The 18,954-nt window shown below is 49.6% G+C and overlaps 1 protein-coding gene across 1 annotated transcript in view; it reads right to left on the bottom strand.

Moving 5' to 3' along the window:
- Window positions 1-18,954, bottom strand: part of TG (thyroglobulin) — a 275,111-nt gene that overhangs the window by 12,028 nt on the left and 244,129 nt on the right. The window contains exons 44-45 of the mRNA XM_045398722.3: window positions 12,671-12,852; window positions 9,583-9,690 (exon numbers count right to left, since the gene is read on the bottom strand). Coding sequence (XP_045254657.2) covers window positions 9,583-9,690; window positions 12,671-12,852 — 290 coding nt within the window. The remainder of the gene's footprint in view (window positions 1-9,582; window positions 9,691-12,670; window positions 12,853-18,954) is intronic.

Raw genomic sequence — 18,954 nt, 5'->3', positions numbered from 1 at the left:
ACTATGAACTCCACAGCTGGCCCGGCCCCCAGGCATCTTAAGATGAGAGGCTTCCACATCCTCTCTGAAGTGGCTACAGCTCCTCATGCAATGTCTGGTACCAGAAACCACTTCAGTTGTGGTTGCTTTCTTCCAAGGACCTGTTGATCTCCAATTTGGATTCTTCCAGCATAATACACGAAGTAGCATTAGTAATGCTCCAGTTCCCTGACCGCCTTCTTTATCCTCAAATATGCCAAGCCCTTTCCCACCTTAGGGCCTTGGCCTTTGATGATCTTTCTTTTGGAATTTCTCACTTCTACATGAGGATCACACACCTTCTTATTTGTCGGTTCTCAGCTCAAATGTCACCTTTACACAAGGTTCTTTTCTTATTACTGACCACGGCACCCTAGTGGATCTCCTTCCTAGTGTTGTTGTCTGAACATATGCTGCATATTGATGTGTGTATTGTCTATTCTTTACACACTATTCCTAGATACCCATCAGCACCTCCCGCAACTACAGTCTTTGTCCCAAGAGGCAGCTCTTCTCTGCCTTGCAGCTTTCTCATTTCTAGGACCTGGAAGGGGATCTGCAGCATAGACGGCGTTAGGTAAATCTCTGTCAAATCAATGTTGAAGAAGATATATAGTGCAAACCCTATTATGTCAAGGAGTTGGAGTGATCGGTTTCAGAAAATGATTTATTTTCATCTACACTGGGAAATAATCCCACAGGATGTAGCCAGGCTGATGGATTCAGTTCAGTAATCTATCCACTTCACATTTTCTTTGGTTTGTGAATTCCAACAAACTCACCAAGACAGTCAACTAAAAAGATAATATTTTGAATCTGGAATGTTAAAAGCCTCTGGAATGCACAGTAGTGTCTAGAATGCAAGTGTAGTGGTGTACAAAATGCCTTGAGTCTAGAATTTACAGCTTTGTTTTCCAGGGTTGGGACAACTTATCAAGGAGGAACATTATTGCCTCTTTAGTCATTTTGAATGTTTTGTTTTTCTCTCTCAGAGATTTAGTTTTCCTAAAAGGAAAATAACCCTAGCTCCCTAACATTGAACATCTGCAATGAGCCAGATGTTTAATGTACATGATCTTGAATATTCATACTATGAAGTACATATAGCTCTACCTATTTTATAGGTGAGGAAATTGAGGTAAAGGGATTTGTTTAAATGCAAACAGCTAATCCCAGCACTTTGGGAGGCCGAGACGGGTGGATCACGAGGTCAGGAGATCGAGACCATCCTGGCTAACACGGTGAAACCCTGTCTCTACTAAAAAATACAAAAAACTAGCCGGGCGAGGTGGCGGGCGCCTGTAGTCCCAGCTACTCGGGAGGCTGAGGCAGGAGAATGGCGGGAACCCGGGAGGCGGAGCTTGCAGTGAGCCGAGATCTGGTCACTGCGCTCCAGCCTGGGCGACAGAGCAAGACTCCGTCTCAAAAAAAAAAAAAAAAAAAAAAAATGCAAACAGCTAATAAATGGTAGATATGGGATTAGAACTCTAGTTGATTTACTCTCAAAGATGTGCTGTTTCACTAGATTGGGTTGCCTCTGCCAAAATGAAAGACCAGTCTAACATTCTCTATGAAGCATGAGTAGATGTTTAATCCCAAGAGCCATACTCTTCCGTTCAAAGAAAAGTCAAACGTGATCTTATTGAAACATCTTCCACACCACCGGGATGTAGGAATGACATCCCAGCACCCTGGAGGCCAAGGCCTTCAGAAGAAAGACCCAGCACACAATTCAAGTGCCATAGCACACACTCAGCCTTATGATGAATTTCCATGGAAACCATGAACTCCACAGTTGGCCCAGCCCCCAGGCATCTTAAGATGAGAGGCTTCCACATCCTCTCTGAAGTGGCTACAGTTCCTCATGCAATATCTGGTACCAGAAACCACTTCAGTTGTGGCTGCTTTCTTCCAAGGACCTGTTGATCTCCAATTTGGATTCTTCCAGCATAATACATGAAGCAGCATTAGTAATGCTTACCTAATCAGTGTTCACTCTCTGCCAGGCAGTTAGGCCCATAGGCGAGGCTGTTTGTGTGCCTTGTCTTCCTTAGTCCTGACACACTTCATAGTAAGCATAAGTACTATTACTAGCTCCACTGCATAGATGAGGAAACCAACACTTAAAGAGGCACACAGAAAGTGGCAGGGCCCTCGAAAGACAGGAAACAGCAGAGAACAAACCAGTGCTCTTTTCTACACTTGCTGGGGCCCAGAGCACAGACCAGGGCTGGGAGTGCAGTCCCCAAACCTGGCCACAGGGTCTGAGTTCGTTGCTCATGAGCAGCAGAGGACACAGATGGGGCTCTTTCTGGGAATGATACCTGGACCTTTAAAGGCCAGCGTGTCCTTTGAAAGGGGCTGTTTAGAGAGGAGGACATCACCGGTGAGTCAAAGAGATGGAAATACCAGAGATGGGCAGGGAGGGAAGGGTCCCAGCAGAATAAGCAGGTGGCACCTTGAGAGGTACCTGGGCAAGTGACAGGAGGCATTAGAGAGAATGCAGGAGGCATCAGAGAGAATGCCCAGGCCCTCAGACCTGGGAGAGACAGCAGGCCAGAGCCCCTCTGCATGTGAACCTGGAGGCCTGCCGGCCTCTAGGTCAGCTTTGTTACAAAGAATCACTGAAGCCACCCCTGTTTCTCTGGCACACTCCATCTGCTTGAGGGGGTTCCATGGGGCCAGGGACAGCATCTTGGCCAGGGCCATCCTGCATTGATTCGGGGGCAGTGTGTGGGAAAGGGGCTGCTGTTTCCTTTCAGGTACTGTTAGTAATAACTTCAGTTCTAATAGATTCCAGCAGTAGTTCTCGACCAGCAAGGATTGTGTCCCCAGGGAACATCTGACAATGTCTGGAGGCATTTGTGGTTGGCACAGCTTAGAGGGACTGGGGCTGCTGGTATCAGGTGGGTAGAAGCCAGGGGTGCTTCTAAACATCCTTCAATGCACAGCACAGCCTCCCACAACAAAGGGTTATCTGGCCTCAAATATCAACAGTGCCCAAGTTGAGAAGCCCTGGATTACAGGCCTCACTGGCAACCCCACTTCCTCAAACAGAGGGCTCCAGGGACAGACCATGGGAGAAACTGGCTCAAAGCTTCGCCAGTGAGCAGAGATGAACAGGAGAAAGCTGGTGAGTTTTTTCTCTCATCAGCAACCTTGGAAATCAAAGCTGCCAGGTATTGTACACACAGACACACATACATGCATACACTCACATGCAGACACATTCAGATACACAATCCAGATGCCAGCTCTGGGCTAAACACCATGCAGGCAGTGTCCCCAAATTCTCCCATAGCCCTGTGGAACAGGACCTGTTACTCTCTCCAGATATAGGTGAGGCTACATGGAAGCTCAGAGAGGTTAAGTGACTTGCCCAAGGCCACACAGCTGGTATGTGGACTTGGCCATTGTAGGCACTCAATAAGATTTAGGATAAAGTGGGAGCAATTGAAAGAATGCTGGAGAGAGGGCAGGGAACAGGACATGGGTCCAGACTGCCACTCACTGGCTCAGGGACGGGGAAATAATCTGCTCACATCCCTGGGCTTTTGCTTCTTTACAAGTAAAATAAAGGAGCTAGACGGTCTCATCTTCTATATTCTTTGATTCTTTGAATCTGAATCTGAATCTGAAACTGGAACCTTCTCCTCACACTAGAGATTTTGATTTCCCTGTCTCCTCTCCATCTGTTATACCTATTCTTTTCCCATAGAAGTTTGCCCTCAATTTCAGGAATGAAAATCTCATCTATAATCCAGGTGCACAGTAAGAAAATCACACTATTCTGTGATCAGTTTACAATAGTCTATAAGAAAGCAATAATTCATTGTATTTTTTTTCACTAGCTGTTGCCAGGAAAGCTAATATATGCTGACAGAAATGGAGGTATGAGACAGATGGCTGAAAATGTAACACACGTATATTTTAAGTATGTAGATTTGAGCCAGAAATAAAATGAGAGATGTGACAGCGCCAGGGCAGAGAGAGAGAGAGAGAGAGAGAAAGAAAGAGATATGTCTTTTTGGGACAATAAGATAAACTTGCCAAAAATCAAATCAGTTAGTTTCTGTGAGTCATTCATTGATGCAATTATCTACTACATAGATGGCACCATATGTGATGGTGATGGAGAGAGGAGACATCTACACAGGGGGTTGTCAAGAATGCATTCTGATGGCCAAGAAGAACAGAATATTCTTAGCACTATTTGCCTGTCTCTGTTTTATGTAAAATTAACGATTGTCACAACCTTTGAGATGGGTCCTATTATTATACCCATTTGCCACATGAAGAAATTGAGTCACCAAAGAGGTTACATGACTTGCCTTAGGTCACTGAGCTGATAAGACTCAAGGATATGTTTTTTACCAAAATAGTAGATGCCAGCATCTCTGCTTTTGACCAGGGCATTATTCTGCCTCCACAAGAATAGGAATACTGCTACTATAAAATGTTTCAGTGGATCTGCGTGTCTCTTTCCTCCAAAAGTGATAGAACTGAGAACTAAACGATGCCTTTGGGTGACTGGATCCAGTAGTTTTTCATACTTTCTAAATTGAATAACTTTGAAATGTTACTCAAAGCTCAGTCTGTGACATAAGGAGAAAGGGGCTGGGAGGCTCAGACCTGCCCCCTCCTCACAGAGGCTCAGGATCCAGGCTCCCTAGAACCCAGTGAAGAATCAGTGCTTTAGACCTCTCCGGCCTCCCTACTCCCACTTCACAGGTGGCAAAACTGAGCCCCATGGAGCCTAAAAACTAAAGTAGAAAGGACTCACTCCTGACCATCTATCCTTCAGTATGATTTCCTGAGAACCTGCTAAGTCCTCATCTGTGCCAGGAGGGTCACTGGGCTCTGAGGTGTGGAGAGCCATGGAGCCATGGGAGGCAGTTATGAGGGTCTCTGCATGAACATGGCTTGGTTTCATGGAAGGTTCCCGGGGTCAGCGCAGTGGAGCCCTGTCTCTAGGGACATGAGGACATAACTCAGTAACAGAGAAACCCACACTGGCCATGGGAGACTGAGGTTGTGATTCTACTCTGTTAGGATTGCTCCTCTGAGGACCACCCCAATCCCAGGTCCAAAATAGACCACTTTGGACCATTGCCGCTCAAAAGCCTGCTTGGCAGACTCAGTTATTTTAGGGAAAGGCAATGTTATGGATTGAACTATGTCTCCCTCAAAAAGATATGTTGGGGTCTTTATCCCTAATACCCAGAATGGGACCTTATTTAGAGATAGGATCTTTACAGAGGTCATCAAGTAAAACTGAGGTCATTAGTGTTGGCCCTAACCAACATGGATGGTGGGGACCTTGGGTCCAGAGGCTGACATGCACAAAGGAAGACGATGTGAAGAAATACCAGACGAAGAACACAGACATCTATGAGCCAAGAATCGCCTTAGGCCACCAGGGGCTAAAAGAGAGGCTGGAACGCATCCTTCCCTAGTGCCTACAGAGGTGCTCCTGTTGACACCTTGAATTCATCCTTGTGGCTTCCAGAACTTGAGACAATACATTTCTATTGCTCTAAGCTGCTTTGGTGGCACTTTGTTACAGCAGCCTATGAAAGTGAGCCGGGTAGGGTCCAAGCACTATTGATTCAGACAGCAATGATATGAATGCTTTCATTTTGTTTTGCTTTTATTGTTTTCACCCTCATGTAGAAGACTCATTTCTTATTTTTTGCCACTGTAAATTCTGGGGTCTAACAGTATGTGCATATTTGTAAGGCTTTTAATGAACTTGCTGTGGGAGAGTTACACCTTTCACTGTAATCTCTGCCTTGCATGTGAGGAAGGCAGAGAATCAGACAAAAGAGTCAGATGGAGGGTAGATTCTTGAGAGCCCTGGCGAGGAGGTCACTGCCAAGGCTGATTCTAGGAACCATTTCCCATGCTGGGCCTCCCTCGCCATGGGTGGCCATAGACCACTGGATTAGGAGGGCACCTTCATCTCCACCCAAACCACATGGCTCTCGTCATCATTCCTTCTCTCCCTCAATGCCTCCTTCCCAGAATCCTGGCCTGCCACTTATTTTTCTTCTTACAACCTGGAGGCAGTTGCTTGAATCTGTAGGTCAGGCTGAAATTATAGTTCTAAGCAAAGCGACTGCGTGTTGGAGTGGAAAGAGTTCTGAGGCTCAGAGAAGCTGCGGGTGGGTTGCTGCTCTCTAACTAACCAGCTGCTTGTCCTCGAGGGAATTGTGTTGAACTCCTTGAACCTCAGACTCGGCTATGCTCTGAATATTTATGTCCCTCCAGAATTCATAGGCTGAAATGGAATCCCCAGTGTGTTCGTATTAAGAGACAGGGCCTTTGGGGAGTAACTAGGTCATGGGGGTGGAGCCTTATGGATGGAGTTAGCGCTCTCATAAAAGAGACCTTAGGGAACATGTTTGTTCCTTTTGCCATGAGAGAATGCAGAAAGAAAGCACCACCTGTGAAGCAGACAGCGAGCCCCCGACTAGACACCAAATCTTCCCATGCCTTGATCTTGGACTTCCAGTCTCCAGAACTGTGAGCAGTAAGTGTATGCTGTTTATAAATTATCCAGGCTAAGATATATTTACTATGGCAGGCTGAACAGACTAAGACATACTTCATACCTGTAAAACAGAGGTAATCATTTCAACCCTGCAGAGCTCACAAGGATTCTGGACATTTTTTTTGTGGCGTGGTATAAAAACAGAAGAGTCTGTTTGGAGAAAGCAGGTAAATGATGGGTGCTCCGGGGAAATGAGAACGCCTTGGGGACTGCATGAGTTTCCTGCAGCTGCTGTAGCAAATCACCATAAACTTACTGGTTAAAAGCCATCAAAACTTTTTTTCTCTCATAGTTCTGAAGGCCAGAAGCCCAACACCAGTCTGACTGAGCCAAAACCAAGGTGACAGCAGGGCCACACTCCCTCCCCATGCTCTCCCAGTTTCTGGCTGCTACTGGCATTCCTTCCCTGTGGCCACATCACTCCAGTCTCTGACTCTGTGGTCACATTGCCTCTCTCTTCTGTAGACAGCACTTCTCCCTCTGGCTCTCACCTATAAGGATGCTTATGATTGCATTCAGGGCCCTTCCAGGGTAATCCAGGATTATCTCCCCTTGCCAACATCCTTAACTAAATCACATCTGCCCAGGTTCTGTTTCCTTATAAAGTAATATTCCAGGTTCCAGGGATTGGTTCCTGAGATCTTTTGGGGGCCACTATTCAGCTAAGGTATTTTACTATGGCAGCTCGAATAGACTGAGACACACTTCCTCTGTAAAATCGAGGTGACCATTTCAACTCTGCAGAATTGGGCTCTGAACTTTTTTTGTGGAGTGCTTTAAAAATGCAAGAGTCTGGGCCTGGTGCGGTGGCTCATGCCTATAATCCCAGCACTCTGAGAAGCCAAGATGGGTCAATTACTTGAGGTCAAGAATTCGAGACCAGCCTGGCCAACATGGTGAAACCCCATCTCTACTAAAAATACAAAAATTAGCCAGGAGTCATGGTGTGTGCCTGTAATCCCAGCTACTGGGAGGCCGAGGAGGGAGAATTACTTGAATCTGGGAGGTGGAGGTTGCAGTGAGCTGAGATTGTGCCACTGCATTCCAGCCTGGGCAACAGAGGGAGACCCCATCAAAAAAAAAAAAAAAAGAGAGACTGTTTGGGGAAAGCAGGTAACTAATGAGTGCTTAGGAGAAATGAGAACGTCCTTTCTTTCCTCTAGTGGCAGTGAGGCCACTTGGAGAGTAAATATTACTGGGGAATGGGAGGAAGGTGGTCAAATCACTGGCCATGTCAATTACAGGGCAGGTAATAAAGTAGTCCCTGGTGAAAGAAGGACATGGGGAGGAGTCAATCTTCAGGTGGCCATTATTCAGCCTACTCTAGGGGCGTTGCTAATTATAAAGATAAATGATGCGTGTTTATAAGAATTCCCTTGCCTTGCTAAGTAACACAGGGTAAAGCCCTGTTATGGGTTGGATAACTTATGTTCCAGACACTGTTAATGCCAACCCTAAGAGGAAAAATTATTAGCCTTATTTTGTAGGTAAGGATATTGAAGATCAGAGAGACAAAGAAAACTACCTATGATGGCACAGCAGGTAGGTGGTATGGCTGCACCCCCACCTCTAAAGCTGCAGTCCTTTCACCCAGCTCCCTGTTGCCCATAAAACAGACCAGGGGGCAGGGCACGGTGGCTCACATCTGTAATCCCAGCACTTTGGGAGGCCTACGCGGGTGGATCACGAGGTCAGGAGATAGAGACCATCCCAGCTAACACGGTGAAACCCCGTCTCTACTAAACACACACACACACAAAAATTAGCCAGGTGTGGTGGCGGGCACCTGTGGTCCCAGCTACTCAGGAGGCTGAGGCAAGAGAATGGCATGAACCTGGGAGGCGGAGCTTGCAGTGAGCCAAGACTGCACCACTGCACTCCAGACTGGGCGACAGAGCGAGACTTCATCTCAAAAAAAAAAAAAAAAAAAATAGACCATGGATGTGAGCGATGAATGTTCTTGACCCCAGATGGCAGGCTTTGCTCCCATTCGTATATAAAATAAAACAATAATCGTCTGGCATCTTTTGGAGACATGTGGTCCTGATGATCTGTTACCTGTGAATGCTTATGGGAGGCTGAGCACAAGGACATCACTACTTTCCTGCGCCTAGAGGAGTAGATCGTCTTGCCAAAGGCACCTCACTGTGATCTGATGTGGTTTAATGCACGAAGTCACTGCCTCAGTGGGAAGGGTTCTGGGGTTTCCCCACATGGATGAATGGCTCAGGACTGTAAGCTCATGGGGCAGTAGAACAGATAGCCCCACAGACCTCCCTTCAAACTGCCGGTCATCCAAGTCCCCAGCTACCCTCTTTGCATTGTTCTTTCACTCCGAAGCCGAGATCACGTGCGTCCCTGTCACTTAGTCTCTCTGCTTCCTTTGTTCAGCTACTGGAGTTACGAAACCCAAATCTTTCTTTACTTCTTCTTTTTAAAATCTTTTCCTTGGCTTCTGGGAAACTCAAGGCTAAATTCTAAGCTCATTGCTTGGCCCTTCCTTTATGGTTGGTTTTCTTTCGCTTGTACCTTATTTCTCTTTCTCATTTTGATGACTTCATTGCACCTGATATTTTATTCTAAGGGAGCTGGAACCTATTCTGGAAGTAAGAATGATATATAAATCAAGCACGAATACAACTTTCCTTTGGTTGAGGAAAAAAAGCCTTTTTATACTTTGGAAAGCCATTTGTCTTAAGCTAGTGCTCAGTTTCTAGAGGAATAAATACATAGAGTAAATGAAAAAGCCTTCCCTCCAGTCAAATTAATCAATTAACAACTAACATTGCAATTCCAAACTGTGTCGTCATCATTTGCAAAGCCTTTCGCATCACTTGTTTTAACTTTCCCCACCAACAAGACAGTGAGATGAAGTGGCTACTACAATTATTTCTATTTCTCAGATGAGGAAACTGAGGCTTAGAGAGGTTAGGTGGTGTGTCCCATGTCATTGAACTGGGACTTGTCTTTCAGTTTTACCTTCCTTTCTCTGCTTCCCTGCAGCATCTTACCTGCCACGGCCGTAGCTTTCGGGAGCATGGTACATGAAGACATTTCCTCGTGCCCTCTTTGCCCAGGCACTGGCCATGTCGATTATAGGGCAGATGATAAAGTAGTCCCTGGTGAAAGGAGAACATGGGGGGAGTCTGGTTAAACATGGCTCTGTGGGCAATGGTGCCTGGAAAGGGCTTCTCCCAGCAAGGTGTCCCCTTGGCCCCCAAAACCCCCCTGCGCAGGCCTACAAGAACACCTTCTCCCCATTCCCCAGCAGTGCTCTCCAAGTGGCTCCACTGCCACACTGATGGGAGAGCCAGGGTGTGGTAGGTACACAGTGTCCTCTGGTAGGTCATGGGCTCAAAAACTGGTGCCCATGCTGATGTATTTTAGGCGTCAAAAATCCCATGAAATAAACGTCTTCCTAGGACATCAATTTCACTTAAAGATGAGGAAGCAAAACATTTTATAGTAACATAAGTGCAATATACAGTGGAGTTAAATGCAATATACTGTGGAATGGAACATAAAATCATTGTGCATTTTAAAAGAAGTCAGAGCCCCCAAAGATAGCTCAGGCACGTGGTACCCTTAGCTCAGCCCAGTGGCTCTCAGCAGGTGGGATTTTGCCACCTCCATCTCTACCTCCCCTAGAGAACCCTTTGGCAATGCCTGGAGACATTCCTGGTTGTCACACTGGGAATGGAAAGGGTTGTACTGGCATCTAGTGTGTGGGGGTCAGGATGCTGCTGAACATCCCGCAGTGGAAAGGGGAACCCCACAAGAAAGAAAGATCCAGTCCAAAATGTCCAGATGAGGAGGCTCAGAAACCTCCCTAAGTTATGTTCTTGCTTCACCTTTGAAGGTAGCACAAATCAATTTCAGAAGCAGCAGCTTACAAGAGTGGGGCCCTGCGTGTGCTGACACACAGCCTGTGTGTTTAGAGAGGCGGCTCCCACCAGGCAAGAGTCAGACAGACCTCAGTGACCCTGGGCCACCAGGTTTTCAATTCCATCTCCTTTATGGAGTAAAGGTGAGATACTCAGTAGTTCTTTTATCTCCTTGAATCTCTGTCATCCCAGCTGAGAAGTGGGGCCAAGGGTCCCTACCTGGAAGAGGTTTTGTAATGACCAAGTTTAATAACACCCATGGGAGTCCCTCAGCAAAAGGGGTGCCCGTCTTCCTTTCCTGGTCATTGGGATAAAAACCTTTGGTGCGTCTGCTGGGTGCTAGAGTCTTCCCAGGTGAGGCTCTGTAGTTGGGTGGGGCACTGTGGGCATCTTGGGGGCAGATGAAGCCAACTGAGATTCCTCCCGTGCACCTTGAGGCATTGTAAGCAGGACAGGGACAGGATCAAACCTATGGGGAGCATCATGCGCTGGCAGGCCTGGGGCGGGACACTGCCCAGTAAACCACCAAGGAGACAGGGCCAGGGCCTGAGTCTGTGCCAGAGAGAAGGAGGACCCGAGCTAAGGTTGAGCTGGAGTTCGTCTTCCAAGTGGGGCTTCCCTTGGTGATGCTGCCTTCTCTCAGTCTCAGCTCTCACCCCAGCACGCAGGTTGTCCTTAAGGTCAGATAAGGCAAAATTAAGGCAAGAACCTAGCCCTGAGCTCTCTCTGCCATGCGATCTAGCCCAGTCCTGACTTGATTATAAGCCTCTCAGGGTCAGGGACTGGACATCTGTGAGTTCTTATGGTCCAGCCCAGGGCAAGGCCTCCCAGAATAGCTGCTAGCTATTTCATCTAAAGTGGAGATCTCCACTAGAGGGAAAATTAAAGCCTTTTAGTCCCCAAGATGCAAGTGGGTGGCACAGTTTTATTCTGAGCCAGTGACCCTCCAATTAGAAACCTCAGGCTCCTGACTGGAGAGACCAAGCAGGGCAGTGGGTCTCCAACACCTTCCAGCCCATCCCTTCCCAACAGGCTCCAGTTCAGCAAAGGATGCTGAGCCTTGACACTGGCTCTGTCCCCAGGCACAACAAGCAAATGGTCAGTGTGGGCCTCCCGGAAGGAGAGAGAAAAGGAGGCACAGAATGCTGAAAGCACTTGCATCCCACCCATTCTTCCCAATGGGAGCAGGGAGCCCTCGGGAAACCAAGACTCATCGCCTGTGAGGGGACTCAAAGGTGACCTGAGAGCTGGAGTCCCCACTGTGGTCTCATCCTAGGGGGCTCAGAAGGAAGAAAGGACTGGAGCCCTGGTTATTTCCTTATTTCTATTCAAACATCATTTCTTGTGCATCTGCCGTGCATTTCTGTAAAAGTTCTCAGCCTCAGTGAGCTAATGCAGTACTAGGAGAGGGAGGCGGTCTGTCCTGACAACCCCCGGGGCAGGGGGCATGCTGCAAGAGAGGGACCCTGAGGACAGGAGGGCCTGGGGGCCGCGGTCTTTAGCCATCTCGGGGTGGGGGTTTGGGCAGCCATCCCCAAGTAAGAGAAGCTTGAGCGTAAATGGGGAAAAGGCATGTAAGCAGTGGATACAAGAAACAGCGGGCCCCAGAGAGAGGGAGCAGGGCTGTCAGAGCTTGGGCTGTTCCTGTTCGGGGAGTGGCATCAGCCACAAAACCTCCCCGCCTCCAGGCCTCTGCTTCCCTTGTGCCAGGTGAGCCTGGGCTGCAGGGTGGAATCAGCTGAGGGAGCTTTGAAAAATGCTGCCCCACTATGGGCCCTGCATGTCACCTACCCTTTAAATGCCCTCATGTGCGCTTGATGGACAGCCAAGACTGGGGGCACTGGGCTCAGTGAATGCGAGGCCAGGAGTGTGGAAGGCTGTCCTGGGCACTCACTGAGCAGCTGCATCAGGTGGAGCGTGCACCAGGCACCTCTCGCAAGTGCTTCGTCTCTGCCCTCTGACAGCTCCCTCATGGTCTAGGAAGAGCCGGAGTCACCGCTCATTTCTCCCATTGACCTGGGGTTTCATGGCAGCAGGGTCCATCCCACATGTCCCCCAGGGCTGCCCCTCAGTAGGGAAGCTCCCCATGCTGTAGGCTGAATGAATGATGCAGAGGAAACCACAAGCACTAAGCCACATTCATGACCTGAACATCAACTAGGTCCGCTCCAAAACATAGCAGTAGGAATCTGCACCCTCCTGCAGCTTAGCTTACCGGGTGGCATTCTCCAGTGCCCGGGAGAAGGAGGCGTAGTCGTCCGTGGAGTGCTCCAGAGAGTAATACCACGTAGCAGCAGCCTCGACGCGGGCATCTGAGTCCTCACCGCCCAGGGAATTCTGCAGTGCCTGGTAAAAGGCTGTTTTGCTACTGGTCCGGCCTTGACTTTCCTCAAATTGCTAGAAAAAGGAAAAAAGATATGAAATTCCCCAGCTGGATTCTGAAAGGTCCAAGTCAGTGTCCCTCAAACTGTTGCTCTAGAACTTTCTCTCTGGGAAGCAGTAGAGCATGGCATTAAACACAAGTAGAAGCCAGACTGTCTGAGTGTGAATCTCAGCTCTGCCTCTTCTAGCTGTGTGTCCTTAAGCAAATGGCTATCTCCCTCTGTGCCTGCCTTCCCCATCTGAAAATGGGAGTGCCTACCACATAGGATTATGGCAAGTAGTTAAAATGGTACCTGGCACTTAATAAGTGCTCTGTTAATGTGAACCATTGTTGCAGTCTGAGAACAGGTCAAACACCCGAGTTTCACTTGCTTTACTGGGCTCCTTGCTCAGCCAACTCATGAGTAACTGTGGTCTGGTCATGTTAGGAGAGCTAAATTCAGTTTCATTCATGGACTCAGTCACTCGTCATATGAATGCTTCATGCACACTTTTATACAGATAGTCACACTCTTCACCAGAGCCAGCAGTGCCCCAGGCTTGGAGAAACAGCCACGGACATGCCGATCAAGCTCCCTGTCTCTTGGGGCTCACGTTCTAGTGGGCAGAGGTGGAAAATGAGCAAATAAATGTATGGTATATCAGGGAACAGGTGCTACCAAGAACTATAAGGCGGTATGAGAAGGATAGGGAATGCTGGGGCCAGGGCTATTTTATATAGGATGGCCAGGGAAGGCACACAGCTCCCTCAGGGATGTGTGTCCAGACGGGAGCGACTTTTTCTATTTTCCTTTCCCTGTCTTTCTCTTTCCTTCCTTCGTGCTTCCCCTTTTCTCTCCCTTCCTTCACCTCCTCTTCCCCTCCCCTTCTCTCCCCTTCTCTTTCCTTCTCTCTCTATTTCTCTCTGAAATTCCCCTCTCTCTCTGTTCATTCCTTGTTTTGGTATTGATGCTGTCGGCACTGTGGGAGTCTGGAGCCATTCACTGCCTTCCCCCAGGACCCAGTTTCCTCCTTTCTGAAGACAATGGGCAGAGGAAAGTCTGGGATGCAGCCCCAGGTGTGAGGCCCAGCCTCCTGGGCCCCAGCACAGTCTTGTGCTATGTGTTTACATATTTCGAGGACTTTATGTAAACGGTGAAATGTGCTTATCAGCACACTCTGGTGTGTTTAAATTGCTTCTCCAAACATTTACAAGCACACGGGACCTGTGATTAGAATTCCATCAGTGAGCAATCCCTCCTGGGTAAGCACAGCCCTTCCTGGGTAAGCACAGCCCCTCCTGGATGGGCACATCACCTCCTGGGTGAGCACAGCCCCTCCTGAGTGGGCACATTCCCTCTTGGGTGAGTACATCCTCTCCTGGGTGAGCACAGCCCCTCCTGGGTGAGCACAGCCCCTCCTGGGTGGGCACAGCCCCTCCTGGTGGGAACAGTCCCTCCTGGTGGGAACAGTCCCTCCTGGTGGGAACAGCCCCTCCTGGTGGGAACAGCTCCTCCTGGGTGGGCACAGCCCCTCCTGGGTGGGCACAGCCCCTCCTGGGTGGGCACAGCCTCTCCTGGGTGGGAACAGTCCCTCCTGGTGGGAACAGCCCCTCCTGGTGGGAACAGCCCCTCCTGGGTGGGCACAGCCCCTCCTGGGTGGGCACAGCCCCTCCTGGGTGGGCACAGCCCCTCCTGGTGGGAACAGTCCCTCCTGGTGGGCACAGCCCCTCCTGGGTGGGCACAGCCCCTCCTGGGTGGGAACAGTCCCTCCTGGTGGGAACAGTCCCTCCTGGGTGGGAACAGCCCCTCCTGGTGGGCACAGCCCCTCCTGGTGGGCACAGCCCCTCCTGGTGGGAACAGCCCCTCCTGGTGGGCACAGTCCCTCCTGGGTGGGCACAGTCCCTCCTGGGTGGGCACAGCCCCTCCTGGTGGGAACAGTCCCTCCTGGTGGGAACAGTCCCTCCTGGGTGGGAACAGTCCCTCCTGGTGGGAACAGTCCCTCCTGGGTGGGAACAGTCCCTCCTGGTGGGAACAGCCCCTCCTGGGTGGGCACAGCCCCTCCTGGTGGGAACAGCCCCTCCTGGGTGGGCACAGCCCCTCCTGGGTGGGAACAGTCCCTCCTGGTGGGAACAGCCCCTCCTGGTGGGAACAGCCCCTCCTGGTGGGAACAGTCCCTCCTGGGTGGGCACAGCCCCTCCTGGTGGACACAACCCCTCCTGGTGGGAACAGTCCCTCCTGGTGGGAACAGCCCCTCCTGGTGGGCACAGCCCCTCCTGGTGGGAACAGTCCCTCCTGGTGGGAACAGTCCCTCCTGGGTGGGAACAGTCCCTCCTGGTGGGCACAGTCCCTCCTGGGTGGGCACAGCCCCTCCTGGTGGGAACAGCCCCTCCTGGTGGGAACAGTCCCTCCTGGTGGGAACAGTCCCTCCTGGGTGGGAACAGCCCCTCCTGGGTGGGAACAGCCCCTCCTGGGTGGGCACAGCCCCTCCTGGTGGGAACAGTCCCTCCTGGGTGGGAACAGCCCCTCCTGGGTGGGAACAGTCCCTCCTGGTGGGCACAGCCCCTCCTGGTGGGCACAGCCCCTCCTGGTGGGAACAGTCCCTCCTGGGTGGGCACAGCCCCTCCTGGGTGGGCACAGCCCCTCCTGGTGGACACAGCCCCTCCTGGTGGGCACAGTCCCTCCTGGTGGGCACAGTCCCTCCTGGTGGGCACAGCCCCTCCTGGTGGGAACAGTCCCTCCTGGTGGGAACAGTCCCTCCTTGTGGGCACAGCCCCTCCTGGTGGGAACAGTCCCTCCTGGTGGGCACAGCCCCTCCTGGGTGGGAACAGCCCCTCCTGGTGGGAACAGTCCCTCCTGGGTGGGCACAGCCCCTCCTGGGTGGGAACAGTCCCTCCTGGTGGGCACAGCCCCTCCTGGAGGGAACAGCCCCTCCTGGTGGGAACAGCCCCTCCTGGTGGGAACAGTCCCTCCTGGTGGGAACAGTCCCTCCTGGTGGGATGGCTTACACTCGGACTGGCCAAATGAGACGCCAGGCTGAACCACCCTGTGGACTGACTGATCCTTCAGGATGACCCCCGAAATAGCATTCATGAATAATGTTCACACTCCATACTATTACCATCTACAATGCATCTGAGAGTCTCCATTCTATTCTATCCTAGCCTAGTCTAGTCTATTCAAAAAATACTCACCCACAACCCATTATGTGGACTCTACAACCTGCTAATAGTTTAGGGAAAAAACTGCATTATATTCTCTGTCCTTTTCTGCCTGGAGTATCTCATTACATAAATGATATTAGTAACCCACTGGCACCCCTCCTGCTATTTCTAAATTTTGTGCTAAACATTTCACATATATGTTGCAAGGAAGCATCAAAATAACAAGGTGAATTGGGCATGATGTTACCCCATTTTATGAACCATAATTCTGAGGCTGAGAGAACCTACCTAGCTTGTTTAAGGTCATACAGACAGGACACGTGAGGCAAGATTTAACCCCAGGTCTTACTGCTGGTAAGAGACAGGCTCGTTACCCCAGCTATAACTTAAGCAGGACCCCACATCAGAGCTGTGGACACTGGGACCTCAGCCCATGGAAGGATGGGTGGTTTGCCCATGAAGTGCCTGGCCCAGAGCAGTGAAAAGAGCATTGAGTTTGGAGTCAAAACTTAGGGTTCAAGTGCTAACTGCCAAATTTGGGGGGATCTTGGAAAATATATTTTTTCCTCTCTCTGAGCCAGACATCTTCCAAATGTGAATGCATTGTGTGCATTCATATGGGCCCTGTTTTTCTCTCCTGTGAAGATGAAGTGAAGAAAGCAGTCACCTGCTAAGGGTCCTACTCCTAGTCCTGTCTGGTTGTCCATGGGTGCGGGCTAAGAAGAGCCAGGAAGTCTCAGTGCAACGAGCAAGGGCCTGGAGCTGGCAACCCAAATTTGGGTTCCAGCTCTTACATTTCCCAGCTGTGTGACTTTGGGTAAGTCACTTAGCCTCTCTAATCCTCAGGATCCTCACAGGGAAAATGGAGTTAAGTAAAATTACTTCACAGCATTGTTTCGAGAATTAGAGATAACGTTTAGAAGCACCTAGCTCAAAGTCTGGCATATGCCCTTAATCAAGGAGACCTACTTGTATCCATCATGGGATTCATTGGTTTCAATTAGAAAACTGAAGGATGAACACAGGGCCCCAAACTGCTTTATTACATGAAGAAAACATTTTAAAAATGCTATGTGTATCTATCTTCAAGGAAGAAGGTTCTCTTGCTTTTATATCTATCCTCATTCCTTCATACAAATAATACGAATAGTTGAAAAACTGTGCAAGAAAATATACTAGCTCATTCCAGTGGCTGTCTCAATGCTACGGCCTGTTTTCTCAGCTCTGGGCTGTGAGCAAGGAGATTGGGTGATGAGCAAAGGTAGGTGGGGCCGGCGGAAGGTGCCAAATTCGAAGGCCAAGTACTGCTCACAGATGCTGTGTAAAGAAGGAGTCCATGACACCCCCACCACAGATATTGGGTAAGTCTAATGCCCAGGGCTGGAGCGGAAGTGGAGAGAACTCAGTTCTGGGAGCCCAGGAGGGTACAAGGACAAGGATGCAGTGGCACTTAAGTGAGTTGTCCCCAGGCTGCTTTGCTACATGGGAGGCATAATCTGCCTTCAAGTCTAAACATTAGGGAGCTATGCTGAGGTCTGGGCACCAGGACCTCCAAGTCCCAGCACCCGCTATGTGGCAATCACTGTACAAACTCGAGGGAGTGGCTTCCTCTCTCTGGGCACCATTTTCTCACACATAACACGAGGGGGTCATAGTGAGAGCCCTCGCCAAGATACCAATGCTTCCTGGGCTGCAGAGGAGTAAAACCAGTTCATAAACTGTCTCCTCCCTGGGTAATGTCATTTGCTGGAACTTAGAGGAGACCACCAAGGGGTGAGGATGATGCTGCCTGAGTCACGTCGGCAAAGGGAGTAGCCAAGATTAGTACAAGGGCCACGCACCAAGCACCCATTGTGTGTCAGATACTGTGCTGGGCCCGTGGTGCGCCCTCTCCTCATTCACCCCCATAACCATCCTGAGAGGGTGGACAAGGAAACTGGCTCAGAGAGGCTAAGTGCTGTCTTACACAGCTGAGTAAGCCATACAGGTGGGCAACAAACCCAGGAGTGCCTTGCCCTTGCCACCCTGACGAGGCGCCACTGGGCCTTCAATTTCTGTGACTCCTGAGAACTAGGCTGCTGAAATATTCCCAAAGTGCCCAGGCCATGTGAGGAGTGCTGTTTCCTCCACACCAAATGTTCTCTCTTACTTTTAAGCCTTTGTGCCTGCTGTTCCTCCTGCCTAAACACCTTTCCCTAGTTTGCCTGGATAACAGCTATTGAACTAGAAGCATGCTTTTTAATCCCATGAGCATTAAAGTAGACTGAAATCTTGATAAAATACAGATTCTGACTCAGCAGGTCCAGAGTGGAGCCCAGGAACGTGCATTTTAACAAGTTCCCAGGTGATGCCGATGCCGTTGGCCTGGGAACTTCACAGCCAGCAATAAGATTACAATAGAACATTCAGATTTTGCTCAGGGCTTACCTCCTCCAGGAAACAAGACAGATAATGGTTGAAAGGTCAGGCTCCAGAGATAATGGTTGAAAGCACAGAACTGCCTTGTAGTTCTGGGACCCCGAGTAAATTGCTGTCTCTCTCTGTAGCTCAGTTTCCTTCTTTATACAAGGTGGATAATGAAAAATGTCTATTGCATGAATTATTAACAGATTCCAATGAAACATGCATTAAAAGGGTTGAGTACAGTAGTTGGCACATGGTCAATAAATGTGAATGATGATTATTAACCTGTCCCAGGCTAAACCAGGGGCCCCCGTGGCCCTCAGGACCCAGGTGCTCTGATGTTAGTTTATTTGCCTATTGTTCCAGAGTACTACATGGCACAGGGGGCAGGGAGTGTGTCCATAGCCCCAGTGCTTAGTATGGTGGCAGGCATGTCATAGGTGAATATGCATTGAATGAATGACCTCTGTAGAGATAATACAGGTTAGAGGCTGAAAGTAGGATGCTAAAGTCAAACCTCTTGGGTTTCAAATCCCAGAGTTGGAAAGGTCTGGTCTTGGAGGCTAACTGTG

Source organism: Macaca fascicularis, chromosome 8 (genome assembly GCF_037993035.2).
Source record: "Macaca fascicularis isolate 582-1 chromosome 8, T2T-MFA8v1.1".
In the NCBI taxonomy this organism is placed as follows: Eukaryota; Metazoa; Chordata; class Mammalia; order Primates; family Cercopithecidae; genus Macaca; species Macaca fascicularis.
The sequence above is the reverse complement of the archived record's forward strand: the minus strand, read 5'-3'. Positions and strand labels throughout refer to the sequence as shown.